We start from the raw sequence: 16189 nt of genomic DNA, 5'->3' as shown, positions 1-16189 counted from the left end.
TTGCGGCTTTAAAGAGTTGAGAATTCGCATCTTCGGCTTTCCAATCAACGTTCGTCGCGATTGATCGAAATACAATAAGTCGTGGAAAAAACACACGGCAAAGTGTTCGATAAAGACAATTAATCCTACGACGAGTGAGTTCTTTTTGCTTGGTTAATTAATTCGCTCTTCTCACTCTCGGATATTACACTTCAAACGCTTGATCGTTCAAGAAGATACAAGTGTGTCGAAGAATTATAATGCGAACAGTGTTCTATAAAAATTGGCAGTATACAAACAATTCACCACAAAGAGAATGAACGAAGAGTATGAACATCTTGGAACAGGGATCGTTTAAAAAGAACGATACATCGATCTTTCGTCTTTTCTTTTTTTTCTTGTTTCTTCACGCGGAAATTTTCGTATATCGTTCATCTAACTAGGCGAAACTTCGTACATTAAAAACTATACGACACGTTCTTAAACGACTCGTTAAACTTTTTATATCGTTGGTACTTATGAATTATCTGTTTTGTTTTTCTAATAAAGATACCACGTTGGTTATGTTACTCGAAGAAGCTGCAGTAGATATAAATTTCTACTGATTTTGCGCTTCGATGAATTGTGATGCTTTCGTTCATCTCTTCCTTCAAACAAAATTTCACGTTACACATCTCGCTAATTGCAGTAATTGGTCGTTGAAAGTTTCATCAGTCTATGGATGTTCAACGTACTTCGTTAACAATCGCAGTAAAATATTCATTTGCTTTTACGATACGATAAGTTTGCTTTTACAACAACGTAAAGTGTCTTCCGCGATTATAAGACGATCATTTCCCAAACGCAAGGTATCTTAAATACAGTGGAACGTTTTACGCTTTGAGTTACCAAAATTACGATACAGTTGAAAAATCTGAAGCTTTGCAAGTTCGCCGATGATCCTCCGATTTTTCACGTCGTTAATCGCACCAAATATTTTCCACTTTCTTCGTTAGTAGACTGTGGACGATTACGTAGATTCATAAAATTTTTAAGATAACTGAAATAATATAATTTAAGTACAGCTTCGTTTTATTTATTGAACATTACAACAAATAGTATGTCCAATTTTTCCGGGCAAATTTTGTCCTAGTTTAGATAAGAGATACGAAAATACGGAAGTTTTTATCGTTTCTGTCGATAGATACAAGAGTATCAGCGACAAAAAGGAAATAATTGAATTTATCGTTTTATAAAATTCATTTCAATTGTATTTCATCTCAACTTATTTCATCTTCTCTCATATTCTTCGTATCCTGTTCATCGTGCGTTCTGTCTCTTATCGAATATATTTTCTCATTCAACGTAAAAGTTTACTGTTTGATCGAGCAATATCGAAAACTCAAGCGTATTATTCTCTTGATATTTTCGATCTTTCTCGTAACATTTTATCCAACCTTCGAATGAACATTTTTCCTTCGTTTATGTCCATCCAACATCCTCACGATGTTTGTCCGAAAAAATTGGCATATTATTTTTACGTAATATGCACATCCTGCGTAATTTACACGCGTCTGGTAGTTCTATCCACAGTCTACTTATTTTACTTACAATTAGCAACGTTCAAGTAACGAGGCGACTTTCGAAAGGACTTGGACAGCGATTTAAGCGCGACAAGTGACAGCAAGAAGCGGAAGCGTGACGATATTGTGTCCCTTTTACGGGATTATCTAATCTAATTAGCAAAGCGAATCGTTCTTCTCAACTTTGCAATCGTTTTCGTGGCGTTTTTTAATTCCCTTTTTTCTTCCCAATTTTCCATCTCACAAGCTTGTACTGCGATGGTCTCAGAAGAGCCAATCCCGAAAAAACCCACAGTAAAGTCTATCGCGTAAAAGGGAGTTGATATTTTTGTTTGATTCGCGATAAACAAACGATGTTCGCGTGGCTGAATCGTCGCGTAAACCTAGAACACTTAATATTCAGGTACTAATCACTTTATCATTCGGTGACTCGTTTGCTGTGTATCAAAGTCTTCGAGATGAGTTGTTTTTATTTAAGAGCTAGTAGGAATTGAATGGTTGAACCTTTGGCTGATGTCGTCAGACATTGCGAACAGATTGCTGCGACAATTTTCTCCTAATCTAGTTTTGATTCTCGTCGATTCGATCGCGCAATTACTTTGCTCTAATCTAGTTTTGATTCCTGTCGTCTCGAGATCCTATCACAACGAAGATCCCCTCGAATCGCGCACGAGTTAGGTGAAAAAATCAACTGAGAGAGAAATTATTTTCACGAAACATCGTACACGTTCTTCTGGATTTTTCATTCTTCTTTGTGTCTTAGAGTAGTTTTACCGTTCTTTAGGATCCAACAAATTAATTTACATAGTTCTGATTCGATACAAAACGAGTTATATTTCTTAATAGAATCGGTTACGTTTCTAAATCGTGGCCATTTAAAGGCGAATAGCGTGGAAAATTCAGAATCAGATTCAGTGTAGTAAATTAAAAGCTTCGTAGCAATTTTATAACAGCTATTTGTTTTTTTGAATTCGCAAAACTCGTTCGTATGCGTTTCACTTAACTTAAATGAACATTTCTCAATATAAATTTCTAAAGATCGTTTAATTTCCAGATTGAGCGTCCACAAAGTGCAAGATAAAATCCGAAATAGCTGTATTTATTTAGCAATTAAGTGTAGGAATTAAATTTAACTCTTATAACAAAATTGTATGAACGAACTTATCTTCCTTTTTAATCTTATAAAATATGATTTTCTAATCATTGTTGCAACCTTCCTGCAGCATTTACTCACTCTTAAATCTTCTACTTGGCACGTTGAAACTTTTAAAACACTACCATAGCGTGCAAAAGAAGATTTCAATAACACCATAAATTTTGTTACCAGACAAAGCATGTTATTCGCTATCATGAAATAAAAGAGTGAGTGACATCAGCCGAAGATTAATATTGACTTCACGTGTTTCTCGATTGTTCGTCCTGGATCCTCAAATAAAGGATTCCCTTTTAATAGGAATTTCTACTAGAATCTGAATGAAAAGTTTAGTGAACTGCTAAAGTTGAATACTTGTTTGCAGGCTGTACAAGCTTTTCTTTCATTAAAAGTCTATTCTTCCTCTGTTACTCTTTCATCTTACTTAGAAACTCGAAAGGAAACAACGATCGTCTCTCTAACAGAGACAATAATTGAGCTTTTGGATATATTATACACGAATTACACAAGATTCGTCGACATATTCGATCATGAGTGTGTCTTTTCTGACTCTTTTTTTTTTTTTCGTTAAATCGTTAACATCGTAGGTATACGTACATTTCAATTGTTCCTAAATTGTACTTACTTTCCCAGGTTTCTACGATACTGTATATTAAAACATAAGCAAAGTTTCTAACGATTGTAATGTGACGATCCTGGAGACCAGCTCCATCCTCTATATTTTATATCTCTAGAAATTCGAATTTCTTTTTCTCATGCTGCCACGATATTTCTGTTACTTTGTTCTGCATTCCACTTTCCTTTTGCTTTCGCCCTTCTGTGCTTCTCTTCCTTTTAAGTCTCTAAATGTTATTTCGTGAACACACACGGGAGGGAAGTATCGATCCATTTGTTAATGGGCGAGTGCCTTTTAAACGATACAAACGAGAAAACATATGACCTGTCTCTCTATATTTAGACATTTTTGGAATATTTTCCATTGAGACGTTTACGAGTTTGCTATTTCTTAAAGCTACGAACAGGGGCAACTCTGTTTTCTTAATATCGAAAGCATAAAACAATTTGAATAATTCTTTTCCTTTTTTTATAATTCAGGTGTAAACGTTTGGGAGTTTAGAATTCTTTCAAGTCACGAGGAAAGACAAATTGCAACCTCTGCATCGAAGTATTTGGATGTTTGGAACTTGTTAAAAAATTACAACGAGAAGATAACTTAATTGCATAACAATGTTTTTCGATATCGAAAATTGAGGAATTTGAAATAGTAGGACGATGATTAAATAAGGAAATATATAGACAGATACTTCTCTCACAGTAACATCGTAACTAAGAAACCATTAACACGAATAAGTATTTCCCTAACTTACTTTGATACTTCAATTATAGATCAGATAGACTATATAAATTCCATTTACATACATCATACATCTTAACACATTTCACTTTCTACCATCGACAAAACGAGTGGCATAAAACCTCTTCATAGTGCATTTTAAGATTCGTTTCTCTGAACACCCATAATCACTCTTTGCATTCACGTTTCATTCTACCAGTCGTTTTTATTAACATTCACGCTTATCTCGCGTTTTCGAGTCAACGAAGTTATCTTTTCCAAATAATCGGTCGTATTTTTCTTTTTATTAGAGGAACTCGAAGTGTCTTCTTTTGATTTTTCTTTCCTTTCACCAGATGATAATTTTTACGTTTTCTATGCCTGTATATAGAATATTGAATAATTTAATAATTTGTTAAACAATAATTGGATAGAATTCTTATTAATGAAATAATTGAATTTAACAATGGTTCTAGTAATTCGTTAACTAAACATATTTACCTATTATTATTAAATATTATTATGTGTATTAACGGTTACTATCATAATGATTAAAATAGCTACATCATGTTATTGGTTCAATGATCATTTAGATTATTCATTTAACTATTAGCCAACAATTAACGTTATTTATTCACACAATCGACTCTGACAATCTTGTACGAATCGTGCTTCAATATCGAATAAGTTTATTATTTCAGGTAAATCGACCATTTACCAATAATAAAGGAAAAATTATAGTTAAAGTAGTTTTAAAAAAATTCCTTGAGAAGTTCATATTACTATCATTATTACAAAAGTTAAGTAACAATTCAATTCTTCAAGATACAGCTGGTATTGTTACTTCAGTCGAAGCTACAATTTTTAAAAGTAACTTTCTCTAATGTTTCAACAGCTACTAATCAATAAGAATCCAACTAAAAACCCATTTTCTGTTATCCTATCTCTCCTCGATATTCCATAAATTCTATAATATTTTAACCACATCTAACAAGCAGAAGTCCACTTTCTATTATCCTGCGTTTCACCAATGCGCGATAAATACTCTAACGTGGCAACAGACTACTAAACCATACAAATTCAATCAATGATTCACATCTCAATCATCCTGTCTTTCCGCCACGCTCGATAGATTCTCTAACATCGCGTTATAGTTCGATGAAACAAAGATCCAATTAAAAGACCTCTGTCTATCATCCTGTCCTTGCTCAGTACCCAATAAATGTCCTAATATTTCAACAACTGAGAAACAAAACTCCAGTTCTCGTTACCCTACGTTTCCTCCAATACTCGAGAAACTAAAAGAAGCTGAAATCGTCCTTCGATAAATACGATCATAGAAATCCAACTCTGCATCGTCGTATTTCCCCTCGATATTCAACGAACCAAAAGAAAAACACCAGGTATCCCTACAAAAGTGAAATTTTTAAAAAATCATCGCGCTCTACCGTCGATAAATTAAAATGGACAATTAAAAAAAAGTTAAGATGGATAAGTTGTTAAAAGAACGCAGAACGTCAATGTGGCAAAAATAAGAAATTGACGCTTAACAAAGCAAACCACCGAAAGAAGTCACTTCGAGCTTTCTCCGTCTTGATCGGTGACTCGCGTTCGCCAGAAGCGTTCCGATCCCGGTAATCATCCACTTAAGCGTCGATCGCTGGCATAATCGATGTAAACTCGAAAATTTAGTGATCGGCGATGGAACGTTGCGGGCGTAATTCGGCCGTGGGCGGTCTTGAACGCGGGCCATCGTGTTGTCGACACGCATCGTTTGCCTGGCATCTGCCAATCGGGCCCGGCTGAATAGAATTTCCGATGACAACGAGATTTCGATGTCAGCCGAGGCGCGCGTTGTCAAGCATATATACCCGGGGACGACGTCGCGATAATAGCCGCTCGTATTGTTCACGGATATTGCGCGCACAAAAGATCGTTTCGATTAACCGAACCGAGGCCGGATTACGCGTTTCCCTCCGCGCCGGTCCGCGCTCTGCTCTTCCGCTTTCCGGCCGCGCGCAACAACGGCCAATAATTGTCAGATTTTAAAGAGCAACGATGAGGGCTCGTGTTTCCACGTGGCTTCGCTGCTAAATTTATGGAAATATGCGGTGGGGGTGGCTTGGGGGGATGATGATGTACAGGGTGTTACCCAAACGGTGATACAATCTCAGAATCGTTGGAGTTTCATACTTTGTATTTAACGACGTTTTTTAAGTTTGTATTTTTAATTCTGAAGGTATATTAATAATTGCTATAAATAGAATATTTAGTTAATAATGGAGTAGTATAAATTAATATGAAACATCAAATAATAGTAACAGTACAAAAAGCAAACTCAAAAGATATGTTTCTGTCCGGATTCGTATGTTATCGAAGTGTAGACGCTGCGAGAATGCGAGCAGCGAAGACATGTAGAGAATAAGCAACGTAAGAGGTAGATGTTGCGAGGTGAAGTTTAAGTTGTGGGATTTAAGTAGGAGCTAAGTGCGAGAGATGAGAAGCTTGGGCGTTGGGAAAATAGAAAGGAGAAATGCGATTGAATGCGTTCGTGGGAAAGTAGATAATTAAATAAATAATATGAGCTTCTCGTAGGCTAAAATGATCACGCAACTTCACCTTCGAGAAGATTTATAATTTCGTTGTTAGATTTTTATGCATTTGTGGGAGATTTGAAGGCAGCAAAATGTACAAAATGCACGTGATAAGCGGAAAAGTATAAATAAGTTGAGATTTAGCATTCGTCATAGTATTTGGTAAATGAACAATCGTCTACCTAAGTTTCAGTTTTTTAATTAAATTTGTAAGGATATGCCTGTGCAAAATTCTTCGCGTTAAATATTCGTAATGAGACAGTTACTACAGGAGATTTTGCTATTCGAACTAAAATCATCTAAGGAACGAAACAAGAAAAGAAAGATAAGGAAAGAGAAGTGTATAGGATAAAAACAAGACAAAACGAAAAACATTTGTACTTCGTTTTTAATATAATAGTTTAAGTTTGTGTAATGGAGTACTTCAAATACGAATTTCACGAATCCGGTGATTTCTTCTCTCACGTAAATTCATCTTTTTTCGAATTGAATCACCAGTTTGGAAACACCCTGTATAATGAACGATTGAGAATCATTTGGCGCATTTGTTTGCGGGCACGTAATTCGGATATTGAACGAAAAGGTGGGATAAGTGGTTTAGGGAACGACGTTTTCTGGCGTTACAAAGCCTACGCGTAATCTGGCTTTTGTTTGCCGACGAATGGGAGAGGTTTAAAGAAATACGGGGGTTAAAAGTTAAGTAAAAGAGAAAGTTGAATAGACAGAGGATAGAGTCTCCCCTTTGTGCCTACCTTCAAAGGAAAAGTAAAGATGAAAAAAAAGCTGTGAAGTTGTTTAAGACGAATTTGATTAACGTCATTTAATTTTTAAGGTCTTTAACTATACGGGAAAACAAGTTTGTATTTTTAATTTTGAAAGTATATTAATAATTGCCATAAATAGAATATTTAGTTAATAACGAAGTAGTATAAATTAATATAAAACATCAAATAATAATAACAGTACAAAAAGGAAACTCAAAAAATATGGATACGGTGCGTGATTTTTAAATAACGTTATGTTATAAGAAATTATTTGATTTAAGTATTGTAAATTCTAATATCTATATTAATATTTTCCTGAGTTCTTTTAATTGCTCTAAAATCAAGTAAAAATTTGGCCATTTCTTTGTGATCTCGAATAATCAATTAGATTTAGGGAAGTTGTAATATCTAGTTTTCAACAAACTTATAGTTCGATTAAAGAAAATCAATTTTATGGTTCAATGAAATAGAAACGGTAGTAGAGTCAGTAACTTTAAAACTGGTAAAAGGGTCGCCCTTTAACACGCTCAAACTCTGTACGATTATTCACCGGAAGGCGTGAAAAATTCCCAGGAAAAGAACGTGCTCTCCACTCTGCGATTCTCAAATCTTACAGAAAACGGTACAATCTCGGATTCACAGCGGTCGTAAAGATCTTTCCTTTATCGTGAAATCCTTCACTGTCTTAGATTATAGTCTTTAAGGCAAGCTGTTGCGAGTCTTTCTCTTTTTCTTTCCTTCTTCGTGAAAGCAACTGAGCAGAGCACGTACAGATTCACGTAAATAACGATCAAAAATTCCGCCATAATTATATCCTCGACAATATTCTTACTCGAACCGTTTTCGATCACTTAAGATAGATCTGGTTAACCCAAATTGTTCCATAGACCAAGAATGTAACAACGATAATATTCTTTAAAAGTTAAAAGTGTTCTTTAGAAACGAATATCATAAGAATCTATTTTATACGTAAACGAATTGCAAACTTGTGTCAGTAGGAGATTTGTTATTTCTTGAATTTTTGTTAGTTTATTTCAATATTTTTAATCAAAAGTTTGAAATCGCTGTGTGCTCTATAAAATGTATGGACATAAAAAAGATTAGAGTTAGTTTAGAATTCTATTATAACTTAAAAAATCCTTTGGTCATTCAGCCATATGTCAAGACGTAAGAAACTTGTTTAATATTAATATAATAATACTGATATATGACATTTCTGGCATAATTCCACATTAATAATAAACTTAGTTTTAATCATTTAAAAAATTGTACTTAAATCTTCTAAAACTAGACAATTTTGTGTGTAGATGATACAAATAAAAAAGTGATGGCAAATTTGTTATATACAAATTTACATTTCATTTAAATTTTATACTAAAAAGCTAAGAACTACGTTTGAACGAAATTCGCACACTTTAAATGAAAAATTTCTCTCGCCACGTACAACATCCTGACAGTTAACCAGACCTAACTTCAAACAACTAACAATCAACAAATCCCAAGAATTCTCCATCACAGCTCCAAGCTTGATCATCGTCGTATCCAACTGTCTCCAACAACCAATCAACTATATTCGTTCCTTCTCCTGGTTTTTCCAATTTTTAATTGATTCAAACGCTTGTGGTGATTTGTTCGATCACCGTGACGTCTCTGTGCCGTCTTGGCCGACTCCTGTAGGAATCCTGATGACTCAGACCCTCTGGAACGCTCTTGCTAGGTCTCAGAGGCCCGTAGAATTGCGGTTGATAGTAATGTTCGGCAGTGTGCATCCTCTCCATTTCTCTGTCGCGAAGATTCTCCTCCATGTCCAAGGGCACGTGTAACGATTGTGATTTTGGCAACCTTGGCCTTGGCGGCGGAGGACAGGCACACGGCGGAGGTATGGTCACGTTGGAGAGGTGCGAGCCAGGAAGTAGAGGAGACGCCGGCTGGCGACCCCAGCCAACCAGGAAGAGCAACGCTGCACCGCACAAGGAACTTAACGTGCACGCGTAGTAACCCACCCTCGAGCTGTTCGCGTTCATGTAACCTGAAATTTAGAAATTAGGTGCTTTTAGCGGAGGTTGATCAACGAAAGAAAACACGAATTTCGTACGTGAGCAAAGAAACGCACTGGAGATGAGTTTCGTGTTCCGTTTTGAAAAATAGCGTTCCTCAAAGGATATTATGAAATTTACAAGTATGGTCGATAAAAATGTTCTGTTTTAATCTATAAACAGGAATTTTGGTCTGGAATTTTATTTCTTGATCCGTGATTTTCCAGATGAGTATCGTTATGGGAATTGGCCAATGAAGGAACACATGAATTTTGTATGGGAGTAAAGAGAATCCATTAGAACACGGTTTCAAGTTCTACTTTCAGGCACAAAGATTCCTAAAGAGGATCATGAAATTTGAAAGCTTCGTCCATGAAATATCGTTCTGCTTTAACTGGTAATATTAATCTAAAAAATGAGTATGTCTCGTTATCGGTCAGCGAAAAGAAGCATGAATTATGTATGCGAGCAAAGAGAATGCATTAGAGTGGAGTTTCAAGTTCTGCTTTGAGAAACAGGTCTTTTCGTGAGAATTATTTAACTGGAAAATTCCATCAATCAAATTTCTCCGTTTAAATCCGTAATCTAGGAATTGAATATCGTCGATGGGAGGTGATCGATGGAAAGAAATATGAATTTTGTACGTGAATAAAGAGAATTCATCGAGCGTGTCTCTTAACGATTATTTGATAAAATATATTTATTTAAGAGCACTACGATTCTTTTCAGAATGTAGAATGAATCATTTTGTTCGATTGTTGAGAAATGCTCGATTTCCATTTTACGAAAAATACATATATGTGTATGAATTATAATAATTGGAAGATTCGAATAAAGTGAATAATAGCATTTGACAAAAAGATACGAAAGTAAATAAACGAAATAAATCTGAAAGAAACGCGGTTTACCAGTAAGAGGAACTCCGAGAAGAATAGGTAAAGCTTCTGCGGCCTGCACGAGTGCCCAGGAGCGTGCAAAGTGTTTTGCCCTCAGTCTTTCGAGGGCCAGCATTTTCAGGGAGTAAAGTGCACCGCCGAGGGATGCGCCGTACAAACCGGAAGCCAGAATCAGCCCGTGGTAACCTTGCACGCTGCCCAAAGCCACCTGAGTTATGGCTGAAAAATGAGCGATGTATCTTCAGTCATTGATCTTGAAGAAAACAGAGAGTATTTTCTTTGATGATTATTGAGTCGAGGAATTCGGAATATCTTTTTGGCCATTAGTTGCGGAATATCTAATTGAATTTTAAAATATTCTATTGTTTAATGTTCATTCGAGAAAATGAAAATCATAAGAAAAATATTTTAATAGAACTTACAAACACGTATAAGATACACACTGCAAATTCATGAAACGTGTCTTCATCACACACATACACCTGAATTTTAAATTAACATTTGGAATATCTGTGAGTTTTATATAATTTGAAATTGAACTGTACACCTATTCGCCTAATTTCCACCGTAAAGAAACTCATCAATTTTTAATATCACCAGGCAAAATAAACTCATCGCAGAAGACATTCATGTTGACAAATTTCGTCAGAGAAATGGCTATAGCAACATTCGATTTTTCCTCAAAACTGTCCTAAAGTTTCCTGAAAGCACCTGATAATCCACATATAACTGCTTCGAAATTTACTGTATAATCTCTTATCTCATTAATATTTCCCTTTTTTCATAATCTTCTCCTTGCTCTCCCCTTTTAACGTTTCTTTCCCACCTCCGCGTGTATCCTCTTCCAACGATATTTCTTCAGACATAAATAAACAACACAGGAGTGAACATAAATTCCTCTCACCCTCTTCGATCAGCCCCAATCTAAACCATCTGTAAATCGTCATATTTTTAACTATCGTAACATTCCACGTCCATGCACGTCACTCCCACACGGGAAGAGGATAAAGACGCAACGGGACGAAGCTGGCACATTCCTTGCCTGTCCTCTTCGTGTCGTTCGGAGGAAATTGCAAATTCTTTTCGTCGGATGGTTTATCTGTCGCGAGTGAATAGCAGCAACGTTGGCAACAAACTCGATCCAACAGCAGCCACCGGGATAAGCCGCTTTTTTGGTGGGTTGCAACTCTTCCTGGTCGCGCTTGTATATTTAGCTCTCGCTTGTCATCTCCTCTAGCCGTTTCCACGGAGTTGAAAAAGGGACGTTTTCGCGTACACGTGTGCACGCCCGAGCTACACTGGCTTGCAAAAAGTATTTGCGCCCACCAATGCGTTTACTACTGAGTTATATGGCAAAAGAAGGTTTAAATAGGAGAAGTTGGTACAAAAAGTACTATACTTTTATGAAACATGTGTGATTGTATCTGATCAAAGCATTGGATAAATTTAATATATGGTGGTGGTGAAAAATATGTAATGTAAAAGCTACTATTAAACGTTAGCAACTTTGAATACATTAGTTAATTGCACTGTAATTGTAGCTAACACGTTGGCTGCCACGCGAATATCACATTTCATATCATATTTTACATCAAGCGTCATATTCGTTATAGTACACGTTTGAATATTTCATTTGAACTGTTATCACTTACTGCGCCATAATGTTCAATCTTTGCAAAATATCGTATTTGCGGACATTCTATTTGACAATATTATCGAAGCCATACATATTGTTCAATATTTTTCGGTCCATGAAATTTATTTTATTTCAAGCGTTTCAAGAAATTTAGTAGAACGTGGATCACCAAAAACCGACAAAAAACGACAGTCAATGTGTTAATTAGAGCCAACAGTAATAAATTTCGTGTCATTTAGCAGTACTTTCATGCGATTACAAAAATTTGTTATTATGAAAATTAAGTGTAAAATAAAAAAAAAAAAATGAATGGTAATAAATAAATTCTTCATGAGAAAATAAGAGCGTGTACAGCTGTGTAGAGATATTTGTTGCAGCCACTGTATGCGTTAGGGTCGTCGACTGAAAATATGGTTCTTCGTTGATTACGAGTTACGTTTTCAGGAATTTTTGCTGCTACGCCCCACGTTTCAACCCTTGTTCCCGTTCATGTGCGTCGTGATGCTCGTCCAGGAATTAGTACGGCTCCCAGCCCGAGTTTACCCGGTTTTATTTCCCTCGTGGACGATATTTACGTTAATGTTAGTGGCGTGAAGTATCTTTTGACGCTTTATTGGTCATACGTGTTTTAAAGTTGTAATTGAAATTTAAGTGGTCGAGGGTGGTTCATTTTTGGGAAAATTTAGAGGCGTGGATTATTCCGAATACCATGATTTCTGCTTTTATAAATATCTTAATTCTTAACTGGTATTGGTAAATTATATTGTAGGATATCTAATATTGATTTCTTCTTATTAGATAGAACATAAGATAGAAATGAAATAAAATATTCCGAAATCAAGCGATCCAATCTAAATTCTTATGGAAATATGAAAAAGTAGATTTAAAGCAATCTGTTGACTTAGAAAACGATTTCCTTAAAACTCTATCAAAACACCTGTGGGAAATTCTTATTTATGTTTATAGCGTTAATTTCCAATTAAGTAATAATAAAACTAGTAGAAAATTCAATATATCTATACGTAATTAAGAACATAATTTTTCAACCAGTAGTACAGTTACATTGTTTTACAGATTCTGTCGTTTCAAGGCAATCGTAATATCATCCTTTCATTATTTATTATGATCGATATTTATATCAACTTTGTTTGAGCCCTTCTATAATTTGTTACATCGTATCATATTCCATATTTTAGGATATTTTTTAGGGCAGCTGTTTTAAAGATGGAACTCGGATTCGTATGGCAGAAAGTGATTAATTTCGAACGTTCCGTGAATCGAAGCTTACAACCAAAGTTAATGAATATTTGGCTTCTCGCTCTGCTCGTTTATTTTTTGGCAACATTTCGGTGATGAATATTGAATTCGACACGCGGTGATTAATTTCGGACAATTTTTTCGTAGCAACCTGCGTGTAAAATAACGTTTATACCGTTAATTATCGTTTACCAATTTACGTATGTTTAATTACTATAGTTAAATAAACTTTCCAATAATAACGAATTGATTCCAAAGAATATCCTTTCCAATGTAAAATTGTAGCTAAAATTAATATTTGTATCATCGTTGCGTTTCTGAAATATCTTCTGTATGGCTAAATTTTAATATTTAATTAAAAAGTGAAATTTTACAAAGATATTGGAAATATTAATTTCTATAATGATTGAGTCTGTCTCGAAGTTACCAGGTAATTGACGACTCTATAGAGAATAAATGTTATATTAATTTTCATTGGTCGTTAATTGCGCACGATTTGTTTAATGTTCTGCGCCAATGTCTCCGTGCGATTGCTATGAAATTTACGCGTTCTGGCTCCAATAAATGAAACCGCTATTCTATATAAAATCGGTAATTATATGTTAAATATTTCGTGTATCTAAATTATGCACATAATTGCTCACGAAGCGAGATTTATCTAAAAGATCTTTAAAAAGCAATCAAAGAAAGGAAAAAGATATTTCGTTATATTAACAATGAAATGTTTGTTCATTTTATTTTTTCCATTAATTCTAACAGTGAGTTATTGTTTAACATCAAAGTCACTGTATTTTACCTAATAAAATTACGCTATTTAACAAGAAGAATGTCACAATTCAGAAACTATTTTACAAATTATTGTTGAAGTTTATAACCCGTAATTATCCAATCACGATCCAAAGTCGTTCCGAAACAATTATAATACCCAGATAACATCACCGCGAATAAAAAATGTTCCAAATCGTTTTTTTCTTCCTTTTAGAAACCTCATCGCTACTGAAACATTTCATCGGATACAAAATAATCGCTTCACGATAATCGTCGTTTCTAGATAATTGGTAACAATAAACCGTCTTCTGACAATAAAACATATTCGTCCACGATCGATCTCATCCCAATTAAAACCAACGGTCGACTGAAATTACAGCAGTCGTCTTCTTTTTTACCATAATTTCCTCGAACAATGAGTTTCGAGCCTCAGGTTGGATTCGCCTCTGCGTCTCGTCGCGATTCTCAGATTCCTGGGAACGATCCGGATTCTGGTAGAACCGGCTCGGTCAATCGACTGTTCGCCCAGCGTGGGATTAAAATTTCACGTTCGAGCGCGCGGCCGCGATGAAATATTCCGCGCTTCTCAAACATCCACCGAACGATTCGACGAACGCGGGGGTTTCGTTTTTTCTCGGAGATAACCGCGATTCCAACCAATTCCACGTATTTCGTCTCTTAAACTGTACATAGTGCGATTAAATGCAAGTAGTTTTTTCAAAGCTCACTTTTTCCCATTTTTTTCAGCTCAATTTTTTTTACGTAATTTTCCACTTCTGAACGAGCGAGTGACGAATATCGAACTGAATCAATGGCAAGTGAATTTTGTTATGAAACGACTTTCGGTTCGGTTATCTGAATATTTTGGAATATTTATCTGGAAAGAAATTATTATCCTCTTTCGAAACGACTGTGTTTAGTTGTTTTAGTTGTTTATTTAAACAATTTTTTTGCTCGCGAGAGGAGAAATTATTCCATTACGAATTACTGTGATTTATTTTTTAGATTCTCTTGCACAATGATTATTATTACTAACTAATTAATTAGGCTATCAACTTCGACAGTAGTTGATAAAATTCACTCGTGAAATTTATCGCTCCCGTCAAAAGACAGATTGACTAAGTGTGTTTTTTGTAATTTATGATTGGTGTTCGATTAAAAAAAAAAGAGACATATGTCTTGCTTATGTAGATGTGTTTATTGCAACAAGATAGTATAAATAATCGTAAATTTCAAGGTAAATTTAAAAACAGAATGTTTTTAATATTACTACCTTTCTCTATTTTTCAATTTATGAAGCGGGCTGTGTATTTTGGTATTTCAAGGCTTTAACGTTACCATTTTTGCATCCTGGTTGTAGAAGAGTATCGAGCACCATATATACAACGAATTTTCTTCTTTCCAAAATATCCATTCCAAAATTTTCTATTTTTAGGAATTATATTTTTCTCAAAATTAATAATACGGTCCAAGGTTGATCGATTAGAAAACCCAGAAATACACATAAAAATTCTAACTGACTTTCCCATCAAAATTTATCCCTATCGCTTTAAGAATGAGTTAAAATCACGCAAACCAATCCAAGCCTCGTTTACGTACACCTCACGAAAATTAAAATAAAACACTACAATAGAAGTCAATGAAACAGCATACCAAGTACCAAAAGAGAACCTCAAACTGAATTAAACCCCTATTTTACTACCATCCCATTATCCAGCCAATTAGAAGCTCGGATCGAAAATCGACAGAAATATCCCTTGTGGTGGAACCTGCACAGCATTGGTAGATTAGTTTCTCCTTCGTTAACGAAATCACTGCGAGCCTGGGCTTAGCGTTGCGTTTTAAATGCGCTTCCTCTGTCCAGGAGCAACCCCATTAACGATTGCAACGATCCTCTTTCTCTCTCTTTCTCTGTCGCAGCGATATTCGTCTCCGTGTGGCCAAAGGAAAGAAAGGAAGGAAGGGACGAGAGAGAGAAAATGTGCGCGCATGTATATGTAACAGAGAGAGAGAGAGAGAGAGGAGGAGAGAGGAGAGTGGCGAAGCCATCGAGGGGGTGACTCGAGAACAGAATGGAAAATACTTTGTGTCGAGAACTCGAGTCGAGGGTAAGCCGGCTGAATGAGGGGCAAAGACGTGTATGCGGCTGACACTCGAAGAGCCCAGGCCGCTTCAAAAGGGTGCACACAACCGGTAGAGGGAAGGTGGACG

General features: G+C 35.6%; 1 protein-coding gene across 3 annotated transcripts in view; it reads right to left on the bottom strand.

Moving 5' to 3' along the window:
* Positions 1–8484: 8484 nt before the first annotated feature.
* LOC117165764 (monocarboxylate transporter 10) overlaps positions 8485–16189 on the bottom strand; it is a 295750-nt gene continuing 288045 nt past the window's right edge. For all 3 annotated transcript variants that reach the window (XM_076617267.1, XM_076617266.1, XM_076617268.1), the window contains exons 10-11: positions 10330–10536; positions 8485–9414 (exon numbers count right to left, since the gene is read on the bottom strand). In XM_076617267.1, coding sequence (XP_076473382.1) covers positions 8996–9414; positions 10330–10536 — 626 coding nt within the window. In that variant the 3' untranslated portion in view covers positions 8485–8995. The remainder of the gene's footprint in view (positions 9415–10329; positions 10537–16189) is intronic.

The sequence above is a fragment of the Bombus vancouverensis genome, chromosome 3 (assembly GCF_051014615.1).
Source record: "Bombus vancouverensis nearcticus chromosome 3, iyBomVanc1_principal, whole genome shotgun sequence".
NCBI lineage: Eukaryota > Metazoa > Arthropoda > Insecta > Hymenoptera > Apidae > Bombus > Bombus vancouverensis.
This window is presented reverse-complemented; position numbering and strand designations above follow the sequence as displayed.